Genomic DNA, 25,000 nt, shown 5'->3' with positions numbered 1-25,000 from the left:
TCAAATTTTGCACACTTATTACCCTTCCTGACTTCTACTATATTATGAAGTTTAACATCGATCAATGAAGCGGTTCAAGAGAATTTAAAAAAAAAATATTTTCGTTTAATTAACTATATCTGCCAAACCACGTCACCTATCGCAAATTCCAAAAGGTCATTTTAGTAGACTCATATGCTGAACACATCTTTAAAGTTTCCCCTCGATTGGTTCAAAAATGAGGGAGGAGCTAGGTTTTAAAGGTTTATGCTTAAAAACATCATAACTCTGAAACCATGTGATGCATGATGTCGTGCTCGCTGACTTTTTCGTTCGCCATGGGTATACGATTATGGATGCCAAGTTTGGGCTCGATCGGCTTAGCCGTTGCGGAGAAAGGGGGGTTTGCGTGTTTTTCACGAAAAACAATATGGCGGCCGAACCACGTGACGTATGACTACGAAAATTTTTGCATTCTGAGGTTTTTTAAACTAAGGATCTGGGGAAAAAAATCATTTTTGTGTGAGCAAAGATGTGTTTGACGAATTCTAACCTCTTAACATTAGCATTTTAAATAAACTAAATAAACATGTTTTTTGGTTCCATTGCAGAGTTCTTTAGAATGAGCCATGACTCAAATTTTTCCATTGAGCTGTTTCGGAGATATAGAGGGGCAAATTTGAAGGTGTTTTACAAGATGGCGCCCATACCACGTGACCTATGACGTCATAATTAGCATTAAAAAATTATACAAGCCTAGCCGATCATTTGATGAAAATTTCCTGTCAATTCGACCAGTGGTTGCTAAGAAACTAAATTTTCAAGTTTTCGGAGGTGCAAAATAGGGTGGAAGAATTATAAGAAAAACTTCAGCAGAATTAATAGGTATTCCCATACAATGTAATTGTATGTAATTAAGACGTATGTAATATTCCCATACAATGTAATTGAATGGGAAACCTAATAAAACGGAACATAACATTTACTGCAGCACAGATTAATCTCGAACGATTACCTGGTTATTTGGAAGCAAATTTCTTAGAGGACCAAGAAGAGCGACCATGACCAAATAACCGGGAAAGAAACGTATGCTGTCGAAGGGAAACATAAACTTTTCAAGGATTGTAAGTGCATGATTGGTGTCCTTGATAAAGGAAGGTAGAGATTTAATGAAAGGAGTCATGGTCTTTTCAAGTTCGCTACAGATCAGTTTGGCAGGGCAAATACCAGGGGGAATGAACAGGTGGAATGAGTTGTTGTCTGTGTTCACCTTTGGTAAAGAAGTAAATGTGTGACATTCTTGGAGTTGTGATCATGAATTTGCAAGTTGTACCTGGAAGTTCCATTTTGCTAATATATTATTTGACCGTCTCCTTCACAGACTTTGATTGGCTGGGTTGGCTTTGTTGTCTTTGGAGTAAAAACCAGTGTTGACAGGTTGTGATCAGAGGGATTAGTTTTTGAAGATCGGTATTCCAAACCATTGTGGCATTTGCGTCATCAAATCTTGGTCAGCCGCTTTGATGACAATATCCTCCCTTTTGAAGAGAGATTTAGTGCATTCCATTCTACCTTGGTGAGGTTGGATACGTCCATATGACGATTAAAGTTTAGTTTTGATTTAAAAAAAAAAGGTCTCTGGAGATAAACTGGCCATCGAGAAGGATCCAATTGGATTTCTGAATGCCGAGTAACTTCACTTATTAGGGATAGGTCAAAATTAGCTGGCTTGTTGTGAAAGAAAGCTTAGAGTCGAACACGTTGGAGAAATCGCACTGTCTTATCTCACAGTGAATTTGTCCATCATTTTTGACATATGAACAAGTTCAAGCCTTTGCTGAAGACTGATGTTTCAGCAAGAGATAGAGACAGGTAAGTTGTCTGGAATTGTTACACCTTTGTTTTGAGTTCCTTGTGGTGTATGAGTTAGAGGAGGAGGAATAACATGATAAAAGTATCTGGATCTTGATTTCTCTTAAATAATGAAAGAGCTTTCATTTCTCCAAGTTCTCCAATCTAATGATGATGGAATTGACCGAGATGACAGGGCAGTTCTTTTCAAGATGGAAGTGCCAGATGAGGATTTAATGTTTAACTGCTTTCCGTTTCGATGACAGCCCTGATAGTGGTTTGTATGTGAATCATCAAGAAGGCCCACATTCTCTACCTCTTGTTGTTACTGAAGAGTAACACTTACACAAGAAGGGGGAAAAACTGATATGGGGAACATGAGGCAAAAGCATTTCATAATGATTTTACACTTCGGCATCAGCTGATAACGTTGATGTGAATGAAAAACCGCATCTTGGCAAACGTGTGACTAAAAAAAAGAAGTGCTGTGGTATTGAAGAAAAGAAGAAGCTGAAAAAGTCACTATTCTGTGCCGGAGCTCCTTGGTGGAAATTATTGAACACAGAATTTTTGGGTTCTGGTTTTCACAGGTTATGAAAAGCCTTGATGAAGACAATAATGGACACAAAGACCAGTTTTTTATTTTACTAGTGGGAATTGATAGTTTGGCAGAATAGGATTTCGGAACACTGGGATTGAGTCCATCTTTAGCTCTTGCCAAAGCGACTAGAATCCTGTTGATCTTCCCAAAGAAAAACGCAGGGACCAGGTGGCACTGTTAGAGAGGTGGAAATGAGAAGATATGGAGAGACATATTTTGGAGTTCCACTTTGAAGGTGGTACTGAGTTCAAACATTCAAACAAACCAGAACAGACACCACGAAGGTTTGCAAGAGGTAGACATGTGAAACGATCACCAAGTTGCCTCAGGATGAACTAGAAGATGCTAAAAGCCTTTTTTCTCGTAGTGGAGTTGCGACACACACATGGACAGACAGACGAATACACGAGACACAGCACATGGACACGAGACGAAACAAACAGCCGGAGCTTGTGGGAAGTGCATCACTTCCCAGGGCAATCCTGGTACCAGCAACGTCACAACAATGGCACTGTCTTTCTCACCGCACTCATTGGGCATTTCCTGAGGAGGGATTCCCTCCTCACCATAGATGCCAACCTATGGTTGTTTGCCCGTGCTCTTATCCTTGTAAATTCTGAACGGCAAAGCAAGGAAGCAGCACATACCATTTTTAAAGTCTTGGGTACGACTCGGCCGGGGATTGAACCATCGGACCCCCTAAACTCGGAGTGGACGCTCTAACCATTACACCACCAAGTCTGGTTATTAAAATATGGCCTTGCTGAACAGAATGAAAAGAAGTTGCTCTCAGTTAAATTTTCCTTCAAATTGCGAATGTAAGTTGCTTCATCGCAACTGCCTCACACAGCCTTGGGTACCAAGGAGAGCAGAGCTTTCTGAAATCATTCCAAAAAAGTACAAATATTAATGGCTGAATGAAGACAATGGTAATAAACAGGTGAATTACAGACTCTGCAGTACTTTGGCAGCTCATTGAGAGTTGAATTAAATCGTCACATGGTCAAAGAAGCCAAGTGAAAGAGGAGGAGTAGAAGAGCTTATCAAAAACATTCGTCATTTCAAGGCCAAATCGACGAGGTGACATATTGAAGAAATCCTAGTTGGGTTGTTTACTGATTAAGTCAAGTTTGTGACTCACGGGAGGCCTTCACAGCCACGACATGTCAGACTACAGATGAGGAAACTGCCAGCCAGCTGACATGGTGGAAATTGGAGTTGCCACAGATGAAAAGGACAGAAGTAAGGTAGCAAGATGGTCGTAAAATCATTTCTGCAATGAGTGAGATATATATCACGTCCCTGGCATAAGGTGAAGGACACAGCATGCAATGAAACAGCAAGTTGTCTTGACGGGCATGTGGCGTCAAACGTATTTCAGAGTTAAGTGGGGTTAGTACGGAGCATTGAACATGATGGCTGGAGAGACAGAAGCATCAGCACTCCAATATGAAAGTATACAGGGTGATGTGCAGACCAATCAAACATTCGGTGCTAGGAACATTTCAGTTCTCCAAACAATATCTACAGAAGCTGCACAAACATATAAGGATGGAGTTGTCAGGTTCGATCAGAGCCTTCTGATGTTTGAGTAACACTGCTCGGAGAAAGCCTGGTGTTGGCTTAGCGGTTAGGGTGCCGGCTTGGAATCCGAGGATCCTGAGGTCGAATCCTGGTCGATCTGTGAATTAACGCCAGAGGGGTTGACTCAGCCTGTCATCCTTCCGAGGTCGGCAAATTGAGTACCAGTTCACTGGTAATTGCAGCACTGTATCGGTGGCACAAACGCGCTTCCAGAGAAACGATGCAACCAGCAGCCACAGGCATCAACAACTGCTCGGAAAAGAGGAAGATTATGGTTGCTGGTTTTCCTTTTTGTAAGGAAGTTAGAGTGATGGGTGGTGGGCTGGTGGGTATTAGGGAATGGGGAGGCAGGAGCAGACTTGGATGGGCGGAGAGGGATTACAGTTATATGCATACATTCACCGCGGACCCGGTTCCGTTGCAAATGTAAAAACATTGACCTGGACTCCTCACATCAGTAGCAGCGGAACAGTCGACAACATGTAAAAAATATCAGAAAAATTCATCTTCCATAATTTGTGTATATATTATGTTTTTGACCCCAAAAAACATTTACAAAATGCTCGATAGTCCACAAAATGTTCAAAAAAATAAATGCAGCTATTGTAGCAGCTTTTATGTGTTTTTTTATGCCGGCACTGGAAATGACATTTGTAGCAGCAAACACGTGGTACATTTCAAGAGAGGGGGATGACCGCAGCAACAAAATCCATTATTTAACAATGGTTCTTCGGGCTTACAAACCCACAATTTGCTTTTCAATGTCCTTTGCCATCCCAACTCTGCTTTTCAGCATTGGCTTATACAATATGCATAGAATAACTTGGAAAAACTAACTTCCAAAAAGGACAATTATTGTACTATGACAGCTAATATTATTATTATTATTCTTAAACACCCTTACCTCATATAACCCACACAAAAATGTGTTTTTACATTCAGTTGGTGTTCTTTTTCGATAAGGAGCATGTCCTTTCATCTATCATATTGGCACAAAAGTTATCAAACAGTGACTGCATTACCAATTGAAACTCCAACAAAGGGCAGCAGCTTCCTCAATGGCAGCAGCAACAGCTTTTTTGCTGCTGAATTGGAATATCCAGTTCAACGATAATTGCTAATGTCCTTAGAAAGTGTCCTTAGAAACGGTTGATAGGAAAAAAGGTCTTGCACATGTTTAACAAAGTCGATAACATCTAACTTTTTCTTGGAGCATATTATTCAAGCCTTTCCCTCAACACATGAATGATGTGCTCAAACATTGCGATGCAGATTGCTCAATTGTGGATGAGTATATAATATCTGTATACCATGGTTTATGGTATATTTTGTATACGAAGAAAAAAAAATATCCTGAGAGCTTCTGTTGCACGTTCAAGTGATAAGTATCCTTGGCCTTGTACTCCTTTGGGTCGGCCTGGAAGGATGATTATTTGATGTACATTGAAGCATGGTGATATAGAAAGATTATGGCAGGTGGATCTCAACCTGAAATCCAATATGGTGGCTACGCTGTGGTCTGTGCAGTCTGTAGCTGAGTGGTTGGAAGCACCGTGCTTGAGTCTTCCTGAGAATTCTTCCTTTTTCCTCGGTCTTTCTTCTTTCCTCGTTTCCTTCCTTGTCGAGCACCTGTTGAAATGGATACATCCGTGATAATGTTAACGATGTCATGTATGCTTTAGTTTTTTTTATTCAGACATTAATTACTTTTTACACATTCATCAGCAATAAACAAGTCAATACCTTGGAATTTGAACCTAGTATATTGGCAACGAGGTGAGTATTCAGACAAACATACTGATTTATTATAATGTAACAAAATAAACTCTGGTATCCATAATCATCAATATTTCATGAATGCAAGTGTGCAGGAAATTTTAACTTCCTCTCCACACCGCCATCTTAAACCCATTTTGAACTATCACCCCAACCCCTTTCTTCAAAGTACACAATGGATATTTGTCTCCATGGTTTAATACCAGATCCCATGCAATTATTAGATCTAAGGGCACCCACAGAATAGAGTGCAATAACAAAGCAGACTGGGTAAATCGATAATTATATCAACCCCTCTCCCCCCCTCTCCCACCCCACCCCCCATCTCTCCGATCAACACCGACCTCAAATCAAATCACAAATCTAGCTTTCAAAAGTGAAATTTTAACTATAGACATGGAATTAATATTCAACTCTTACTGAACGCCAGTTTACCTTCTAAACTTGGTGGGAGGGGTTGGTGTTGATGCATGTTGGAGTGTGTTACAGATAAGGTGTGTCTGACATATACAGGTCAGCGCAATGTATATGTGAGTGTGTGTGTGTGTGTGTGTGTGTGTGTGTGTTTGTGTGTGTATTTTTGAATGTATTTGTATATGTGAATGTGTATGTGTGTCTGTGTATATGTGTGTATGTTTGTATTTGTGCATGTATGTGTGCATACAGTCGTGGATACAGTCGTGGCCAAAATATTGGCACCTTTGCACTTTTTTCAAATAATGCACCATTTCTTCCACGAAATTGTTGAAAAATTTTTTTTTTTTAGAATCCACATATGTATTTCTTTGGTTTTCAGTGGAACAAAACAAAAAAAAGCTGAAAAATTACTAAATCTTGGCTTATCCCACAAATAAATCCAAAAATGGCCTGGACAATATTATGAGCACCTTTTAGAAGTTGTTAGAAATCATTACATTTCAAACAGGTGATTCTCCTTTCCTTTGGAATTGAACTCACTTGTGGAGAGTTGCAGGTGGCTGCAATATAAAAATCACTCAGTCAACCAGTTTGAATAGAGAAAAGGAGTCATTCTGCTGTTTTGGGTCACTGTGTGTACTGCAATGAGCATGGAGAAAGGAAAGAAAAACCAGGTAATTGTCTGAGGAGGTCAGACAAAAGATTGTAGCCAAGAATGGACAATCTCAAGGCTACAAGTCCATCTCAAGAGACTTTGATGTTCCTGTGTCCACTGTACACAATGTTATCAGGAAGTGTAAGGCCCATGGCACTGTAGTCATCCTCCCTGAATGTGGCCGCAAGAGAAAACCTGATCGAAGATTGCAGCGAAGGATTGTTTGAATGGTGGAGAAAGCACCTCGTTCAACGGCCAAGCAGATTCAAGCTGACCTTCAGAAAAAAGGTACGACAGTTTCAACTCGCACCATCCGTAACCAACTCAATGAAAGGGGGTTCTGTTGTAGTGGACCCCAAACCTGAGACAGAGGCATGAGAAAGCCAGACTGGAGATTTCCAAAACACACCTGAACAAGCCAAAATCCTTCCAGGAGAACATCCTGTGGACAGGTAAGACCAAATTAGAGGTTTTTGGTTAAGCACATCATCTCTATGTTTACAGAAAACAAAATGAAGCCTTCAAAGAAAAGAACACCTTCCCTACAGTCAAACATGGAGGAGGTTCAGTGAAGTTTTGGGGTTGCTGTGCTGCCTCTGGCATTGGGTGCCTTGAATGTGTGCATGGCATCATGAAATCAGGAGATTACCAAGGCATTTTGGAGCGTAATGTTCATCCCAGTGTCAGAAAGCTGGGTCTCCGTGGAAGGTCATGGGTCTTGCAGCAGGACAATGACTCCAAACACACTTCAAAAAGGACCCAGGAATGGTTCAAGAAAAACGCTGGAATGTTCTGGAGTGGCCAGCAATGAGTCCAGATCTAAATCCCATTGAACACCTGTGGGGAGATCTGAAAACAGCAGTTGCGAGAAGGCACCCTTCAAATCTGGGAGAACTGGAGCACCTTGCACAAGAAGAGTGGGCCAACCTGCCATTAGAGAGGTGTAGGAAGCTCATGCATGGCTATAGGAAGTGCTTGACTGCAGTTATTTTGTACAAAGGCTGTGTGTGCTACCAAATATTAAGTCTTGCGTGTCAATAATTTTGTCAGCCATTTATTTTATTTTCTGATTTTAAAGCATATATTAAGTTCTGAATCAAAAACAAAGGTTCTGTAATATTAACAGTGAAATAAAGAATTGTGGAGACCAAATACTTTTGTCAATTTCAACTTATTTTTGGAGAAAATTGTGAGTTATTTGAAAAAGGTGCAAGGGGGCCAATATTTTTTGCCACGACTGTGTGTGTATTTGTTTTTATGAGCATGTGTGTGTTTGTGTGTGTAAGTGTGTATGTGTGGTTGTGTGTGTGTGATGAGCAATTAAACTTTGGTTTTTTTTTGTTGTTTTTTTTGTATACAAGATCGAGGCTCGTGAAAGAGCGAACATTAATCACACAGAAAGACAAACCGACACATAAAACATATAACATCGGGAGCGGTAGACAAGATGGGGAGAGAGGAGGAAGGACACAAACACAACATTATTTTGAGAGCAGGGACCGAGAGACATGGAGAGATCGAGAGATCTGGGAGAGGGAGAGGGCATTGGGGGCGGGGGCATGGGAAGGGGGCGGGGGGGTGGGAGAGGTATAAAACATATGGACACTGCCAGGACTTCCAGGAAAGAAGTTGGAATTTCAAACAAGGTGGATCTGGGGTGAATTAGCGGGGGTAGAAAAGATCAAGGTTTTGGATGGGGGAAGATAAGAGATGGTGGTGTACAGCTGTTTTAAAGACCTGGAGGGACGAGTGGGATTGAAGGGAGTGAGGGAGTTTGTTCCAGAGGCGGGAGAAAAGAGGAATGAAAGAGTGAAGGTGAGCAGAGAGCCGAGATTTCGGCAGTTTAACCATCAGAGGGTTGCTGGCAGATCTTGTGCGACCTGTAGGAATATTTGGGGGACAGAGCACAGAGAGAGCTGGGGGTGCAAGGCCGGAGAGGAGTCGGTAGAAGACAGAAAGACCACCTACCTGCCTGCGGTGAGTGAGTGAAAGGCCCTCAGAGATAGCTTCATCACGGGAGATTCCAATAATTCTGAAAGCTTTGGTTTCGACAGCGTGAAGCCGAGCTAGGTGTGAGGCAGGAGCACCGGCCTATAGGGGAGAACAGTGTTCCATTGAGCTGCGGATGAAAGCCTTGTATGTGGTGAGGAGCTCAGGTGTGCCGAGGAAGGACTTCGCACGACGGAGGATGCCCAGTCGGCGACTGGCTTTGGAGGCCAGCTTGGAAATGTGGTTTTCCCAAGAAAGATCATGGCAGATAAAACTGCAGTTATTTTGCAGTTTTACCCCTCCATCCCTTTACCCCTCCAGGGTAAAGCCCCTTTACCCCTTTACCCCTTTACCCCTGCAGTTTCCCTTTACCCCTCCATCCACAATTGTGAGGAACATATGACTACATATTCCATGATGGAGCACATGCCACTTGTGTGGCAATATATTTTGCTCTCCAACACATAACGAGAATACATGGATCCATTTCTTAGGATGTATTCTTTTGATATGAATGGTGATTTTACGACAGCATGCATTTTAAACAGCAAATACAAAATATCTTGCATATTACATGAAACCTGATAGCTTCTTCACTGTCAGAATCACCATGTTTTAAATAAATGAACACAACGAAATATACATAAATAAATAAACAATCGTAATTTGTACATATGCAATTCCCAAAACCTCACCACCTACTCTCTTCCTCTCTCATTCCAGTACACTAGCTCACAATTCCCTTTACCCCTCCATCCACAATTGTGAGGAACATATGACTACATCTTCCATGATGGAGCACATGCCACTTGTGTGGCAATATATTTTGCTCTCCAACACATAACGAGAATACATGGATCCAAAATTAAAGGAAAACCTATGACAAAAGACTCTTTCGGCTACTATAAATATCACATATCTTAGGATGCTGTTTTTTAACAGTGATTTATCCTTTGAAAGGAGCTTACATATAAATCACGTGCACAAAATGATATTAGGAGACAAAATATAAAAAGATCAATATTAATATACTGGAACTAGAATGACACTCGGTAGAGAGCATACCTCCGCCTTGCTGTACAGTTTGTAGTGAAATCGTATTATGCTGAACCCAGGTGATGCTCGCTGCTCGCTGACACCGCTAGGGGGGCGCGGCTATAAGACCCGAAACGGCCGCTGCTCGAGGCGCCTTCTCCTGTGACATGTTACATTGACTAGTAGACTCGTTAACGGTACGTACCGCATATAATGTTATGCTTGCTTTCATTGAATGATATTGTGGATTGACCTATGTGAAACCAAACCTTATTTCTATTGCATCCCTGTATTTGCAGAATGATGTCAAAGGTCTTAATGGAATTAAACCAACAGATAGACTAAAGTTGTGGTCTTGAATGATTTCCACAACACTTAATTCCATTAAAATCTACAGACATGGCGGGGAACAAGATGCTGGTGGTTTCGCAATTCTGCGCCGACCCGCAAGCCCCGGATGCTGGTTTGCAACTGACTCACTGGTTGAAAACTTTGGAGAATCAGTTCGCTGACCAGGACACCGTGCCGACCGCTGCTGCGAAGCTAGCAACGCTCCAGTCCAAAGCCGACTACAAGGTGTACAACAGTATTGCGTGATGTGCGACATACGACCTCGCTGTTGCGGAGCTCAAGCGATTGTACATAAAGCAAAAGAGCGTGATATATGCTCGACATTTGCTGCGATCGCGACGCCAGCAACCAAACGAGCCGATGGATCACTATGTGCAGGAGCTCCGGCAACTCCAGCTAGACAGCACCCAGGAGCCACGGACTCACGAGCAGGTTCAAGATGACCTTCTCCTAGACGCCTTCGTCTCCGGGGTCTCCTCTCAGGACCTCAGGCTCAAGCTCTTGGAGAAGACCGACCTGACCTTCATGGCGGCTCTAGAACAAGGGAAAATATATACCGAAGCGCGGCTGCAGTCGAACGACTATGATCGCACGCGCCTCTTGGCGGGGACCTCGCTACATGCATGACCGGAGAGTGCTACCGCCGACGAACCAGGAGCGGACCCACTCGCGGAACTCCAGGTTGCCCCGGCGGAGGATCCGGGGATCCTGACGGCTGCCGCTACGGTCAGACCCAAGGCCTCACGCGGAGCCGCATGCTACTTCTGTGGGGGTCAACGACACCACCGGACAGTGTGTCCGGCTCGGGACGCGATATGCCATTTGTGCTCGCAGAAGGGGCACTATGCAAAAGTGTGCCGGAAAACCGCATGCAGTTCGCGGCCGCGCGCGACCTTGAATGGGCTAATTGCGGAGCCTACGGGCCGAGCACGGAACACGGCGCCTTACCCGGCTTTGATGGGCAGTGTCCCTCCTCGCGGGCCCCTGGTCGCCCAATCGACCTTGGCGAGAGACACCGAGCAGCCACAACAGTCTCATCCTCAATCGGATACGGAACGTGCGTCCTTGACTGGACTCCGGGCAACGCGAGGGCCTTTGGAGCCTCGCCCAACCCCAGCGGTACGTACACGCTACGTCTCTCGAGAGCGTACGGCGTCCTCTGGCGGCGACACGCGTTTGGTACAAACTACGGAGGCCCATACTCGTCAAACGGCGATTTCGAATGGCAAGACTACGGTGGCCCATACTCGTCAAACGGCGATTTTGAATGGCAAGACTACGGAGGCCCATACGTGTCAAACGGCGATTTTGAATGGCAAAACTGCGGAATGCATGGGGAGGCTCTCTGACAGCTTTAACGAATGCCCCATGAACAACGAATACTCCGGCAACGACCGCAACACTGCAGATTGCATGGGAACGCTCCCTGACAACTTATACGAAACTCCACGGGCACCCTCTGCCCGGAAAACTGCGGCTGGCATAGTACCCACCCGCATGGCGCGACCACCTCACTCAAGAGGTTCGGTCCCACTCCCAGCAGGCTCGTCCAGCCTGGCTCAAGCCGTTATTCCCCTCATGGTCGAGGGCCATTGTGTGCATGCCTTGGTGGATACAGGGTCTACGGATAGTTTTATCGATCAGCGACTATTGCACAGGCATGGTTGGCAGGTCTTGGGGACTACGAGACGGATCTTCATGGCTTCCCAGGGCCTTCGGCTCAGCACGAAGGGGGAATGTCGATTGAAACTCGTGATAAAGGGACGGGTTTTCCCAGATGTACACCTCATGGTTTTACCTGCTTTATGTGCTGACATTCTGTTAGGACACGATTTCCTTAAGCGACATGGACGACTGGAAATGGAGTTTGGTGGGCCAGACACGCTCGCTGTTGGTGGGACTGACACGCTTGTTGTGTGTGCCCTAGCGAAAATGGAAATTCAGCCACTTTCGCTGTTCCCCAATTTAACCTCCGTCTGTACACCTGTAGCGGTAAAATCACGGCGCTACTCTCGAGCGGACATGCAATTCATTGCGGGAGAGACGGCTCAGCTCTTGAAAGACGGCATCATAGAACCCAGCCGGTCGCCGTGGCGGGCTCAGGTCTTAGTGGTGCGGAGCGAAGCACACCGCAGACGCATGGTAATCGACTATTCCCAAACGATTAACCGTTTTACACAGCTGGATGCCTACCCCCTTCCGGGGATGGACGCGCTGGTGCGACAGGTGGCCCAATACTTGGTCTACAGCACTCTCGATCTCCGTAGTGCGTATCATCAGATCCCTATCTCGAGGGCAGATCGTATCTATACCGCTTTTGAGTCGGGGCAACGGTTGTACCAGTTTACTCCAATGCCTTTTGGGGTAACGAACGGGGTCTCCTGTTTCCAGAGGGCCATGGATGACCTCATTGCGAGGGAGAACTTGACCGATGTTTTCCTCTATTTAGACAATCTTACGGTTTGTGGGTATGACCAAGGGCACCACGATACTAATCTGAAGCGCTTCCTCGAGGTCGCGCAGAGGTATCGCTTAACCATGAACGAGGCCAAGTGTCACTACTCCCTACGCAAGATAGATCTTCTGGGGTACACCGTGACCCATGGCTCTGTCGCTCCGGATAAGGAGCGTCTGCGACCTCTGCTCGACATGGCCCCTCCCAGCGATCGGGCGTCCCTGAAGCGCGCTCTCGGGCTATTCGCCCATTACTCTAAGTGGGTCCAAAATTTCTCCGCGAAACTTTGCCCCCTTGTGACCTGCGACACATTCCCTTTGCGTCCGTCCACGTTAGCGGCCTTTGGAGGCCTTAAGGCCGACATCGCCAGTGCCGCTGGGGCAACGATCGACGAGAGCGGATCTTTCGTCCTAGAAAGTGATGCCTCGGATCATGCCATAGCGGCGACCCTCTCCCAAGGAGGGCGCCCGGTGGCTTTCTTTTCACGGACTCTTACCTCCGCTGAGCAGCGACATTCGTCTGTCGAAAAGGAAGCGTACGCGATCGTCGAGTCGATTCGGCGGTGGCGCCCGTACTTACTCGGGCGGTGCTTCCAAATCATCACGGACCAACAAAGTGTTGCGTTCATGTACGACACCTTACACGCCCAGCGCATTAAGAATGAGAAAATCACTCGCTGGCGTATAGAGCTTGCCGCCTTCTGCTACACTATCAAATACCGCCCGGGGAAGGATAACCAGGTTGCCGACGCCTTATCGAGGCCGGTTATGTGCGTGGTATCGTCACTCTGGAGGGCCTACGTGTTTTGCACGCAACTGCCGGGCATCCGGGCGTGACGCATTTCGCTAATTTTGTGCGTAGTGGTAATCTGCCATACTCGATTGACGATATCCGCCGTATCTGTCGCGACTGCGCTATATGCGCAGAAATCAAACCACGTTTCTATAACCCTCCCATGGGGACACTGGTTCGGGCTACGAGGCTGTGGGAAAGATTGGCGATGGATTTCAAGGGCCCGTTGCCGGTGTCGAGTAACTCTCGCTATCTGCTCACTATCGTCGACCAGTACTCGCGATTTTCTTTTGCTTATACGTGCGTGGATATGACGGCTGCCACGGTAATGTGATGCCTGCAAAATTTGTTCTCTATGTTTGGGTACCCGGCCTACGTGCATACAGATTGGGGTGTGGTCTTTTTGTCTCAGGAAGTGCGAGGCTACTTGCTCCAAAATAACGTCGCTTCTAGTTATACCACGCCGTACAGACCCCAAGCGAATGGGCAGATCGAACGCTTCAACAGGATTATATGGAGGGCCGTCATGCTCAATCTCCGGACCCTCGGCCGGGGCCTCGATAAATGGGCTTGGTCGCTACCTGCGGCGCTGAACTCGATTAGGGCTCTCCTATGTACGGCCACCAACCAGACTCCCCACGAGCGACTTTTCCACCACCCGAGGAGCTCGGGGTGTATCCGGTCTTTACCCAGTTGGCTCGCTGAGCCCGGGCCAGCCTATCTCAAACGGGCGGTCCGCACGAGCAAGTACGACCCCTTAGTGGACAAAGTGCAGGTGCTCCAGGCTAATCCCGAGCATGCACGTGTGATGACGGCAGATGGGCGTGAGTCCACTGTCTCCGTACGCCATCTTGCCCCATGCGGGGTCACCGACCCTTATAAGGAATCGGACGAGCCAATCTATGAGACGATGGACTCTTCCGACACTTCCGTCACTGAACGTCTGCCGACCCTCCCTTCGCCACAACCGCCCTTGCCTGATGGCTTGGCGGTACCCCCTTCGTCACCTGACTCCGGCAGCTACTCCGACGCCGGGGTCTCTGGGTTACGTGGTGCCGTACCCGGGGAATTTCGGACACGTGCTGGCAGGGAAATTCGCCGCCCGGACCGGTACGGTTGGGCCGACTGATACCATATTCCGCACCCTGTTACTGCTGACACCTCGCTCGCTTCTAGCCGCATGGCAGTGTAATTCTAACGGTGGGGAGAATGTAGTGAAATCGTATTATGCTGAACCCAGGTGATGCTCGCTGCTCGCTGACACCGCTAGGGGGGTGCAGCTATAAGACCCGAAACGGCCGCTGCTCTAGGCGTCTTCTCCTGTGACATGTTACATTGACTAGTAGACTCGTTAACGGTATGTACCGCATAGAATGTTACGCTTGCTTTCATTGAATGATATTGTGGATTGACCTATGTGAAACCAAACCTTATTTCTATTGCATCCCTGTATTTGCAGAATGATGTCAAAGGTCTTAATGGAATTAAACCAACAGATGGACGAAAGTTGTGGTCTTGAATGATTTCCACAACACCGTTTACATTTTGTGTCCCACTGATAGGTCGGATCTGGATTCAGACCTGAACCAAAATGTAATTGCTTTGTTCCTGTCATCTACCCAACTCGTCCACCAAGTTTTGTCACAATCTGTCCACGACTTTTTGAAATCTCATGGTATATATCGTTTTTGGCCCTATCTCTCAATGGTGAAGAATCACTTCATTTTTTTAACTCGTATCCGGATCCTCACCCTCACCAAAATTGAATAAATTATTCCTTGTCACACACCCAACCTGTCCACCAAGTTTCATCCAAATCCGTCCACGACTTTTTGAGATACCGTGCTATACCGTTTTATGCCCGATCTCACAATGGTGAAGAATCACTTTAAAATCCTCAGCTCCAGATCCAGATCCAGAACTTCACCAAAATCGAATCATTTCATCTGTGTCACACACCCAACCTCTCCAACAAATTTCGCCCGACTCCCTCCACACCCACACCCGCCATTTTTGCTTCAGTAATACAAACTTAAATTGGTACTTCTCTGCAGAGACACATAAGCTGCTGCCATGTTGGATTTGTCACAAAGTCCTTTAGATTCAGCTTGAATAACACCTGCTGTTTCATTGCAATGACTCATTACCTCCGCCACTAAAGGTGTATGGAGTTTATGTTTTCGCCCCTGTCTGTCTGTCTGTGTTTGTTTGTCTGTTTGTTTGTTTGTGAACAGATATCTCAGGACAAAACCGTTTTAGATGCCCAAAGTTCCCACAGCATAAACATTTTAACGTTACCGTGGACGCATATATATACCTGGTACTCGTGATTATCCACACGAAACATAAATACCGCGTTGAGCACCTTGCCCACATTGGATGCAGGAAACACAATTTCCGCTTGCCGCCGGAAGGACATGATGTGTTTAGCCTGCTCATTGCGACACCCCAGAGATAACATCGTGATCCCCGACACCACTGTACCATACCGAGAAAGCTCTTTTCAAATTAAATCTTTTTTCAGGAATAGGGGACAATTTGATATCAAGACTTTCACGGCTGGGGTGTCCAGTGGGGAGACCAGGACAAAATGTCCATTCTCGGTAGACAAACCGGTCGCCACAATTTCATGTACCAGCTGCTCTTCAGCTAAGAATATTACCAGGCGTTTGTTCATCCGTGAAGCAGCACGGATTTTCTCGAGCCCGATTATGTTACCCACCGCAATAACGATGTCTTCAACGGTGACCTCGTTAGGGGGAAGGCAAACCACGCCATGTTTCTGCGTCAAGCCCTCAAAGGCAGCATAGCGGGAACGTGCCGACATTATGACAATTGGAAAATCCTCGGCCTAAGCCGAGATGGATTTGAGGGGTTAGAGCTTTCTGTACAATTAGGGGGGGGGGGGGGGCGGGCGAAAGGGGAAAGCGCTACTCGGCATACACCAGCACGAGCGAAACTATCGTGAGGAAACACACCTCTCAATGAGAAAAAGGGCGAGAAATCACGACAACCCGTCAGACTGCTGATGGACTCACCCCTTGATCTCACCGAAAGGCGTGGGCTCTCTCTCTCGCTCTGTATCTCAGGAGAAGAAATGAAAGTGGGAAAAAAATAAAAATAGAGATAGCAACACAAGCGAGGAATTATTGGAGGTGGGGAGGGGGGTGACGGGAACAAGTGGGGTGAGGGGTGGGGGGAACGGTCAGAGGAAGGAAAAATGGGAAGGGAGGACGAGGATTGTGGTACCGGGTTGGATGAAAATGGAGTGGTGGGGGGAGACAGGATACACAATGTGAAAATAAACAAAACTGGAAAGGAAAGGTGAGAAAACGACCAAAAAAAGGGGAGTGAGAGTAGAAAGATCGAAAGTCGGAGCAGCTTGCACCTCACCACACATGCACATTCGCCGTCTTGCCACGCCCAACACACAAACGGCCAGCAGGGCACGAGAGAGAGACAGAGACAGAGAGAGAGAGAGAGAGAGAGAGAGAGAGAGAGAGAGAGAGAGAGAGAGAGAGAGAGAGAGAGACAGAGAGACAGAGAGAGAGAGAGAGAGGGAGAGAGACAGAGAGAGACAGAGAGAGAGACTGGTCCATGTGGAGCAATTGGCACTGTGGCCATGACCTCGCTGCCCTGACGAATCTGGGCAGAAGGTGAAAATGGGGAAGATTTTGCCCTAGACATGCGTTAGGGGTACAACCACCGCGAAGAGGCGTGCCCGATAGTTATCCATCGATTGGGTTTAGCATAGAGCTGAATCTACCTCCTACCTCCCCATAATCTTCCTTCTATCTGTCCCTCACCGACCCCGCAACAACCACCACCAACTCATACCATGCAGTATAGAGATCACTTAATTGTATTGTAGCGGTTACCGCTGGGTGTAAACAATCGCCTTGCACCTACCAGGATGCGGCCAGGGCGCAATCGCCATGCCGGGCTCGTCCAGACGGGCCCAGACGCGCCTCTCCCGGGCATGCCCGGACTCGCGGTTCCCGGGCTCGCCCGAACCTCCCGGGCACGCCCGGTCTCGTCTTTCCCGGGCATGCCCAGTCTCGCCTTTCCAGGGCTCGCCCAGAACGTCCGGGCATGCCTGCTCTCGCCTTTCCAGGGCTCGCCCAGAACGCCCGGGCATGCCCGCTCTCGCCTTTCCAGGGCTCGCCCAGAACGTCCGGGCATGCCCGCTCTCGCCTTTCCAGGGCTCGCCCAGAACGCCCGGGCACGCCCAGCCTCGCCTTTCCAAGGCTCGCCCAGGATGCCCTGGCAGGACCAGACTCGCCTTTCCAGGACTTGCCCTTGACACCCGGGCATGCCCGGTCTCGCTTTTCCTGGGCAAACGCTCCGGCATAAATGTGTATATATATTGCTGCCCGATAAACAGGCTTTTGAGAGTACCCAAGTTTGATACGTGCAATAAAGCAACTCGGACGAATTTCCGTCTTTGTTCGCGTCAATCCTTTCGACTCGCGTTGGAGCACAGCTCCTTCATTGGTGACCCCGAACATGGACACGGCAGTGGCTCTTAAACTGCCTACCTTCTGGGAGGCTCATGCGGCTGTTTGGTTCGCCCAGGCGGACTCCCAGTTCGCCCTGCGAGGCATCACCGCTGACGACACCCGCTTCCACCATGTAGTGGCAGCGCTCAGCTCCGCCACCGCGGCCCGCGCCCTGAGCCTCCTCGAGCGCCCGCCAGCTGCTGACAAGTATGACGCGATTAAGGCGCTCCTCCTAGATGCTTTCGCCCTCTCACCGGCGGCACGCGCACGACGCCTGCTCGACCTGCCCGAGCTCGGTGACACGCGCCCGTCCGAGCGCATGGACTACATGCTCTAGTTGCTCGGCGAGCACTCTCCGGATTTTCTGTTCCGAGAGCTGTTCCTCCGCCAGCTGCCAAACCAGGTACGCCTCGCCCTGGCAGGCATGTCGATCACGGATCCCCACGCCCTCGCCAGGGAAGCCGACAAGATCTCCTCGGCAGGCCAGCACGTCGGAGCGGCTACCTGGAGCCCGCCGCCGTCCGATGCGACGCCCGAGCACCCTGCGCGATTGGAAGCCGACTTGCCGTTGCAACTAGCGGCCGCCACGCCGTGCCGACCGCTTCCAACACGTCGGCCGGGGCCTCCACCTGACCAGGCGTGGTGTTATTACCACGCCAGGTTCGGACACAAGGCTCGGACATGCCGACCCCCGTGCACTTTCGGCAAGTCGGGAAACGGCCGGGCCGGCGTTCATTACCAGCCATGAGCGCCGGCCACTCGGGCAACTTGCTTTTTATTAAGGACAAAGCATCGGGGCGGTGTTTCCTTTGTGACACCGGCGCCCAACTGAGCGTCATACCCGCCTCCGAGCAGGACAGGCGGACCGCTGTTTGCGGCCCCTCTTTGGTTGCTGCTAATGGATCGGCCATACGCCCGTGCAACGTCACCCTCTGCTTCGGCAGCCAGCGCTTTCAGTGGACCTTTGTGACCGCCAGCGTCCCCATGGCTTTGCTGGGCGCCGACTTCCTCTGCGCGCACGGGCTGCTGGTCGACGTCAAACGACGTCGCCTTGTCAACGCCGAGACCTTCAGCTCCCTGGCGTGTACGATGAGCAGCTCCGCGCCGACCGAACTGGCATGTGCCCTCCCGACGGCGAATGAGTTCGCTCGCCTGCTCGCGGAATTCCCGGCCCTCACGCGGCCGACGTTTTCGGCCGTCGCAGTGCGACATGGGATCGAGCACCACATACCCACTATGGGCCCGCCGGTCTACGCCAGGGCCCGCCGCCTCGACCCGGCCAAGCTCGCCGTGGCTAAGGCCGAGTTCGACGCGTTGGAGTGCCTCGGCATCGTGCGGCGCTCCGATAGCGCGTGGGCCTCACCACTGCACATCGTGCCAAAGCCGGGGGGCGGATGGCGCCTGTGTGGCGACTACCGCCGCCTCAACGACGCTACCACCCCCGACAGGTACCCGATCCTGCACATCCAGGACTTTTCCGCCCGTTTGGCAGGACGGGTCATATTTTCAAAAATTGACCTGATACGGGGATACCACCAGGTACCTGTCCGGCCGGCTGACGTCCCGAAGACGGCCGTCATCACGCCGTTCGGCCTGTTCGAATTTTTGAGGATGCCGTTTGGCCTCAAGAACGCGGCCCAGGCGTGCCAACGCTTGATGGACGGCGTGCTGCGCGACCTGCCATTTCTTTTTGTCTATCTGGACGACATCCTCGTCGCCAGCGCGTCCCGCGCCGAGCACCTCCTCCACCTCCGAACACTGTTCGGTCGCCTTAGCGAGCACGGCTTAATTGTCAACCCGGCCAAATGCCACTTCGGCACGACGACCGTTGACTTTTTGGGCCACCGCATCACCAAGACCGGGGCCGTGCCGCTGCCGAACAAGGTCGAGGCCATCACCACGTTCCCGCGTCCCCGCTCCATCAAGGCCCTACAAGAGTTCCTCGGCATGGTGAATTTTTATCACCGATTCGTGCCCCGCGCTGCTCATCTCATGCGGCCCCTTTACGAGGCCCTCCGGGGCAAGCCGGCCAAGCATGACATCGTCTGGTCCGCGGCCATGGACGCGGCATTCACGAGCGCAAAGCGGGCCCTCGCCGACGCAACGCTGCTGGCTCACCCGGTGCTCAACGCGCCCATCGCCCTCACTACGGACGCCTCCAACTACGCGGTGGGCGCCGTCCATGAACAATGGGTGGACAGGGTTTGGCAGCCACTCGCTTTTTTCAGCCGGCAACTCTGGCTGAACGAGTTAAAATACAGCACGTTCGACCGCGAGCTCCTCGGTCTATTCCTGGCCGTTCGCCATTTCCGCCACCTCCTGGAGGGCCGCCCGTTCACGGCTTTCGTCGACCACAAGCCGTTGTTTTACGCAATGGCCAAAGTCACGGAGCCGTGGTCGGCCCGCCAGCAGCGCCACTTCTCCGCCATGTCGGAATTTACCATGGACATCCGGCATGTCGCCGGCAAAGACAACGCCGTGGCCGACTGTCTTTCTCGGGCCAGCGCGAACGCGGTCCACCTCGGCGTGGACTTCGCGCTCATGGCGGCCGACCAGACCACCGACACCACGGTGCAGGCCCTCCGGGCGGCGGACACGGGCCTCCGCCTGGCCGACATCCCCTTCGCGGACACTGTCCTGCTCTGCGACGTCTCCCAGGGCCAGCCTCGCCCCATCGTGCCCGTTACCTGGCAGCGCCGCATCTTCGCCTCCATCAACGGCCTTTCTCACCCGGGCCGGAAAGCTTCTCAGAAGCTGGTGTCAGCGCGTTTCGTCTGGCACGGCCTTCGACGGGACGTCCACGACTGGGCCAACGCCTGCACGGCCTGCCAGCGGGCCAAGGTCCACCGCCACACCCAGGCCCCGCTGGCACCTTTCACCGTGCCTGAACGGCGTTTCGACCACGTCCACGTGGACCTGGTGGGTCCCCTGCCCCCATCGCGGTGGTTCGCCCACCTGCTCACCATGGTGGACAGGACCACCAGGTGCCCGGAGGCCGTGCCCCTCACCTCCACCACCACCGCCGACGTGGCGCAGGCGTTCATCGCCACCTGGGTCACGCGCTTTGGCGCACCGGCGGACATCTCGTCCGACCATGGCCCACAGTTCACGTCCGAACTTTGGGGCGCGGTCGCCCGCTCGTTGGGAGTCACTCTGCACCGCACCACGGCCTACCACCCCCAAGCCAACGGGTTGTGCGAGCGGTTTCACCGCTCCATGAAGGCCGCACTCATGGCCGGCCTTCAGGACGACGGTTGGGCCGACCGGCTGCCGTGGGTCCTTTTGGGCCTCCGCACGGCCCCCAAGGAGGACCTCCGGGCGTCCGCTGCCGAGCTCGTCTATGGCCAGCCGCTCCGTGTCCCGGGCGAGTTCGTGCCCGACGCTACCAGTCCCTGGTCCGCCGCTCGCCAGTGCTCGGACCTCCAGGAGGCCGCCCGACGATTTGCCCCCGTGCCAACCTCCCGCCACGGTGGCCCTCAGTCCTACGTCCCCCCGGCGCTTCGCACAGCGGAGTACGTCTTTGTGCATCATGACGCACACCGGCGGCCATTCCAGCCGCCGTACGACGGGCCCTTCCGGGTCCTGCGACGGGGCAACAAGTCATTCGTCGTTGACTTCGGTGGCCGGTCGGACCGGATTTCTGTGGACCGCCTCAAAGCGGCGCACGTGGACGTCGACCGACCACCACGGTTGGCCCTTCCTCCACGGCGAGGCCGCCCCCCGTCCACAGTTCCCCCTGCTCGACCACCCACCACCACATCGGACCCCCCCCCCCCACGACCCTCCAGGGGTCGCTTCGGCCGGGTCATCCGGACCCCCCTTAAATTGACCCTGCCGGTGCAGGTCGATTCTGGAGGGGCGTGTGTAGCGGTTACCGCTGGGTGTACACAATCGCCTTGCACCTACCAGGACGCGGCCAGGGCGCAATCGCCATGCCGGGCTCGTCCAGACGGGCCCAGACGTGCCTCTCCCGGGCATGCCCGGACTCGCGGTTCCCGGGCTCGCCCGAACCTCCCGGGCACGCCCGGTCTCGTCTTTCCCGGGCATGCCCAGTCTCGCCTTTCCAGGGCTCGCCCAGAACGTCCGGGCATGCCCGCTCTCGCCTTTCCAGGGCTCGCCCAGAACGCCCGGGCATGCCCGCTCTCGCCTTTCCAGGGCTCGCCCAGAACGCCCGGGCACGCCCAGCCTCGCCTTTCCAAGGCTCGCCCAGGATGGCTGGGCAGGTCCAGACTCGCCTTTCCAGGACTCGCCCTTGACACCCGGGCATGCCCGGTCTCGCTTTTCCCGGGCAAACGCTCCGGCATAAATGTGTATATATATTGCTGCCCGATAAACGGGCTTTTGAGAGTACCCGAGTTTGATACGTGCAATAAAGCAACTCAGACGAATTTCCGTCTTTGGTCGCGTCAATCCTTTCGACTCGCGTTGGAGCACAGCTCCTTCAGTATCAAGAACAGACCTAACACAGGCAAGATGGGTTGATTGGTCTTTGTGCTTTGTAACTGTGTACCTGTGTGCATTAACCCTCCAAGGGACAAAAATGATTTTTTTTAAAGTACAGCAAAAAAGAACGAGGGACAAAAATCATTTAAAAAAAGTACAGCAATAAAAACAAACAACCGGATTCCCAATGACACACAGCTAGCAGGATTTTTCTGTTTCAATCCTCGTATATTTTTGCAAATTCTCACTCTTTCCCATATCTTTTTTATAGGTGTCCAATAACAGCAGTCCAATTTCCCCCCTCTACCTTTCCTGCAACCCTCCTCACGACATTTTTTCCTTCTTGCTCTGCATTCTTCATTACGACACTTCTTCCTCCATCGGTGTCTCCTTACACAACGACAATTTCGGTGATCAAATACTGTGTGGGAAACAACACACGAAAAAACAATTTGGTCACAATCATGTAAATGAAAAATCATGGTATGCTCTGATACAACGTAAGGGTAAATAGCCTCGTCACAAAGGAATATTGCTCAATAGTATGGAGTAATACTTTTTCAGTAAAAGAGGAATCACACCGACTTTAAAAATAGTTTTAAAAGGTATTTATGGGACTTATGGCAAGATCTCGATATCTCTTCCCATCTGAGAATCTCTTTATGTCGAATATGCATATGAGGGATCAACAGCTTGTGATGTTGATGAAGTTAGAATCAGAAGCACTGTGGGTTGTGTGTCCACTAGTCTGAGGTTGGGGGTTCAATTCCAACGCTGGCCGATTAATCATACCAAAGGCTTTAAAAATAGTATGTGCTGCTTCCTTGCCGGATGCTTAACATTTAGAGGATAGAGCACAGATGAACCACGTGGGTTGGCATCTCTTTTGGAATGGGTGAGAGGGAGTTCCTTATTTGCCTCGCTGACTGCGGAGAGAAAAGCGATGTCACACGATGGCATCTCTAGTATGTACAATGCACCGGGAAGTTGCATCCCTTCCCCCAAGTTCACCTGTTGTGGTTGTCTGAAGTAAAATTGTCTGATGTTGTCTGATGTCTCTGTCTGCATGTAAAAAGCTCCTCCATGTGTGCCTTTAATTTATAAAATGTATAGTACAATAAAAAGTGCAGATTGTCTGAATAGTTTATATTTTTTAGTAAGCATTAAATCCCACTGCAGGTTGAACTCCAATTTCTTCTAATGACTGATCTAATGTGTCACACTGTTACTTGCGCCACAAAAGTTACCTAACAGTGTTACCACCGAAGGTGGGTGGAGATTATGTTTTCTCCTGTCTGTTTGTCTGTCTATTTGTCTGTCTGTGAGTAGGATATCTCAAAAATTTGTGGATGGATTCGGACGAAACTTGTTGGACAGGTTGGGTATATGACGACGAATTGATAAAATTTTGGTGAAGTTCGGGATCTGGATAATGGAATTTTAAAAGTGATTCTACACCATTGAGTGAGTTGGCCCAAAATTACATATATATATCTATATATATATTTCCCCCTCCCCCCCCCCCCCAATGTTCCCCTATTGTGTATATATCTGGATAATATTTTCCCAATGTTCCCCGAGTGTGTGTGTGTGTATGTATATATATATATATATATATATATATATATATATATATATTATATATATATATATATATTTGTTGTGGATGTGAGAATTGTGTTTTTTTATTGTGTAATGTATTGTAAAGACCACCCTCCTGCCTCCATTCTGTGTATAAAGGTCAAAGGGCGTCCCTTAGTTAGGTCATATATCATCACGTAGCCAAATCATCGATTTCCTCCTTGTTGGTAGTTATTTCCTTATTGTGTGTATTAGGTTAAGGCTATGTCGTCCATTAACTAATACTGCATTGCACCGAAGTGAAACAAGGTAGTATCCCCTTTCAATTTCCCCAGAACCTCCATGGGAACCCCTTTTGTCAGCCGCATTACAAATTCCTCTGCGCGGTTTGCTGCATTCCGCTGTTTCTTTGGGCTTGTCGTTTTCGCCGCAGCTGCTTGGCGGTTTTTCACCGCGACTCCATTAGCCACGAGGTGGGCTCGGAGAAGAAGGGGAGGAGCCGCCGAATCCAGGGCGTTGGCCGCCCCTCGTCATCAAGGGCGGAGCCAAAAGAGGCCGTGCGAGCGAACCGGCACTGCAGTAAGCGACCCGGTAGGCGTGCCCAGAGAGCTCGCGGGGAGAGGTCGAGGCAGCTATAAAAAACGCGTGCGCATGCGTCAGGACAGTGGTTGGTGGTTGGTGGATGAAAGTACAGTTGTTGCTGAAGGAGGAAGGGTTGATGAAGAAAGAGAGTGGCGTTGGAGGAGGACGAGTTGAGTGTGGTGTTAAGTGGCATTAAAGTGGAGCTGAAGAGCCCGGAGTCCAGCACGAAGCGCCCATCCGCTCGCGGTGAACAATACGCGCCGCTGCACACCAAGGCTTTCCCGCCAAGAACGCGAGTCGACTCCTGGAGCGGGACCTCGACGCCTGCAGTGGCCTGGGCCTTCCCATTCCTCCTTCCAGCCAATCCACTCTGCAATTCCCCGTGTGAGTCTGTCATTGTTTGTTCTGTC

The 25,000-nt window shown here is 49.8% G+C and overlaps 1 protein-coding gene across 2 annotated transcripts in view; it reads right to left on the bottom strand.

Moving 5' to 3' along the window:
* Nucleotides 1–4,519: 4,519 nt before the first annotated feature.
* LOC137427818 (platelet-derived growth factor subunit A) overlaps nucleotides 4,520–25,000 on the bottom strand; it is a 197,195-nt gene continuing 176,714 nt past the window's right edge. The window contains exons 4-5 of one of the 2 annotated variants that reach the window (XM_078776391.1): nucleotides 22,735–22,848; nucleotides 4,520–5,644 (exon numbers count right to left, since the gene is read on the bottom strand). In XM_078776391.1, the coding sequence (XP_078632517.1) occupies nucleotides 5,523–5,644; nucleotides 22,735–22,848 (236 nt within the window). In that variant the 3' untranslated portion in view covers nucleotides 4,520–5,522. The remainder of the gene's footprint in view (nucleotides 5,645–22,734; nucleotides 22,849–25,000) is intronic. The other variant, XM_078776389.1, reaches the window with a different exon arrangement.

The sequence above is a fragment of the Myxine glutinosa genome, chromosome 1 (genome assembly GCF_964187855.1).
Source record: "Myxine glutinosa chromosome 1, kmMyxGlut1.1, whole genome shotgun sequence".
NCBI classification, from domain to species: Eukaryota; Metazoa; Chordata; class Myxini; order Myxiniformes; family Myxinidae; genus Myxine; species Myxine glutinosa.
This window is presented reverse-complemented; position numbering and strand designations above follow the sequence as displayed.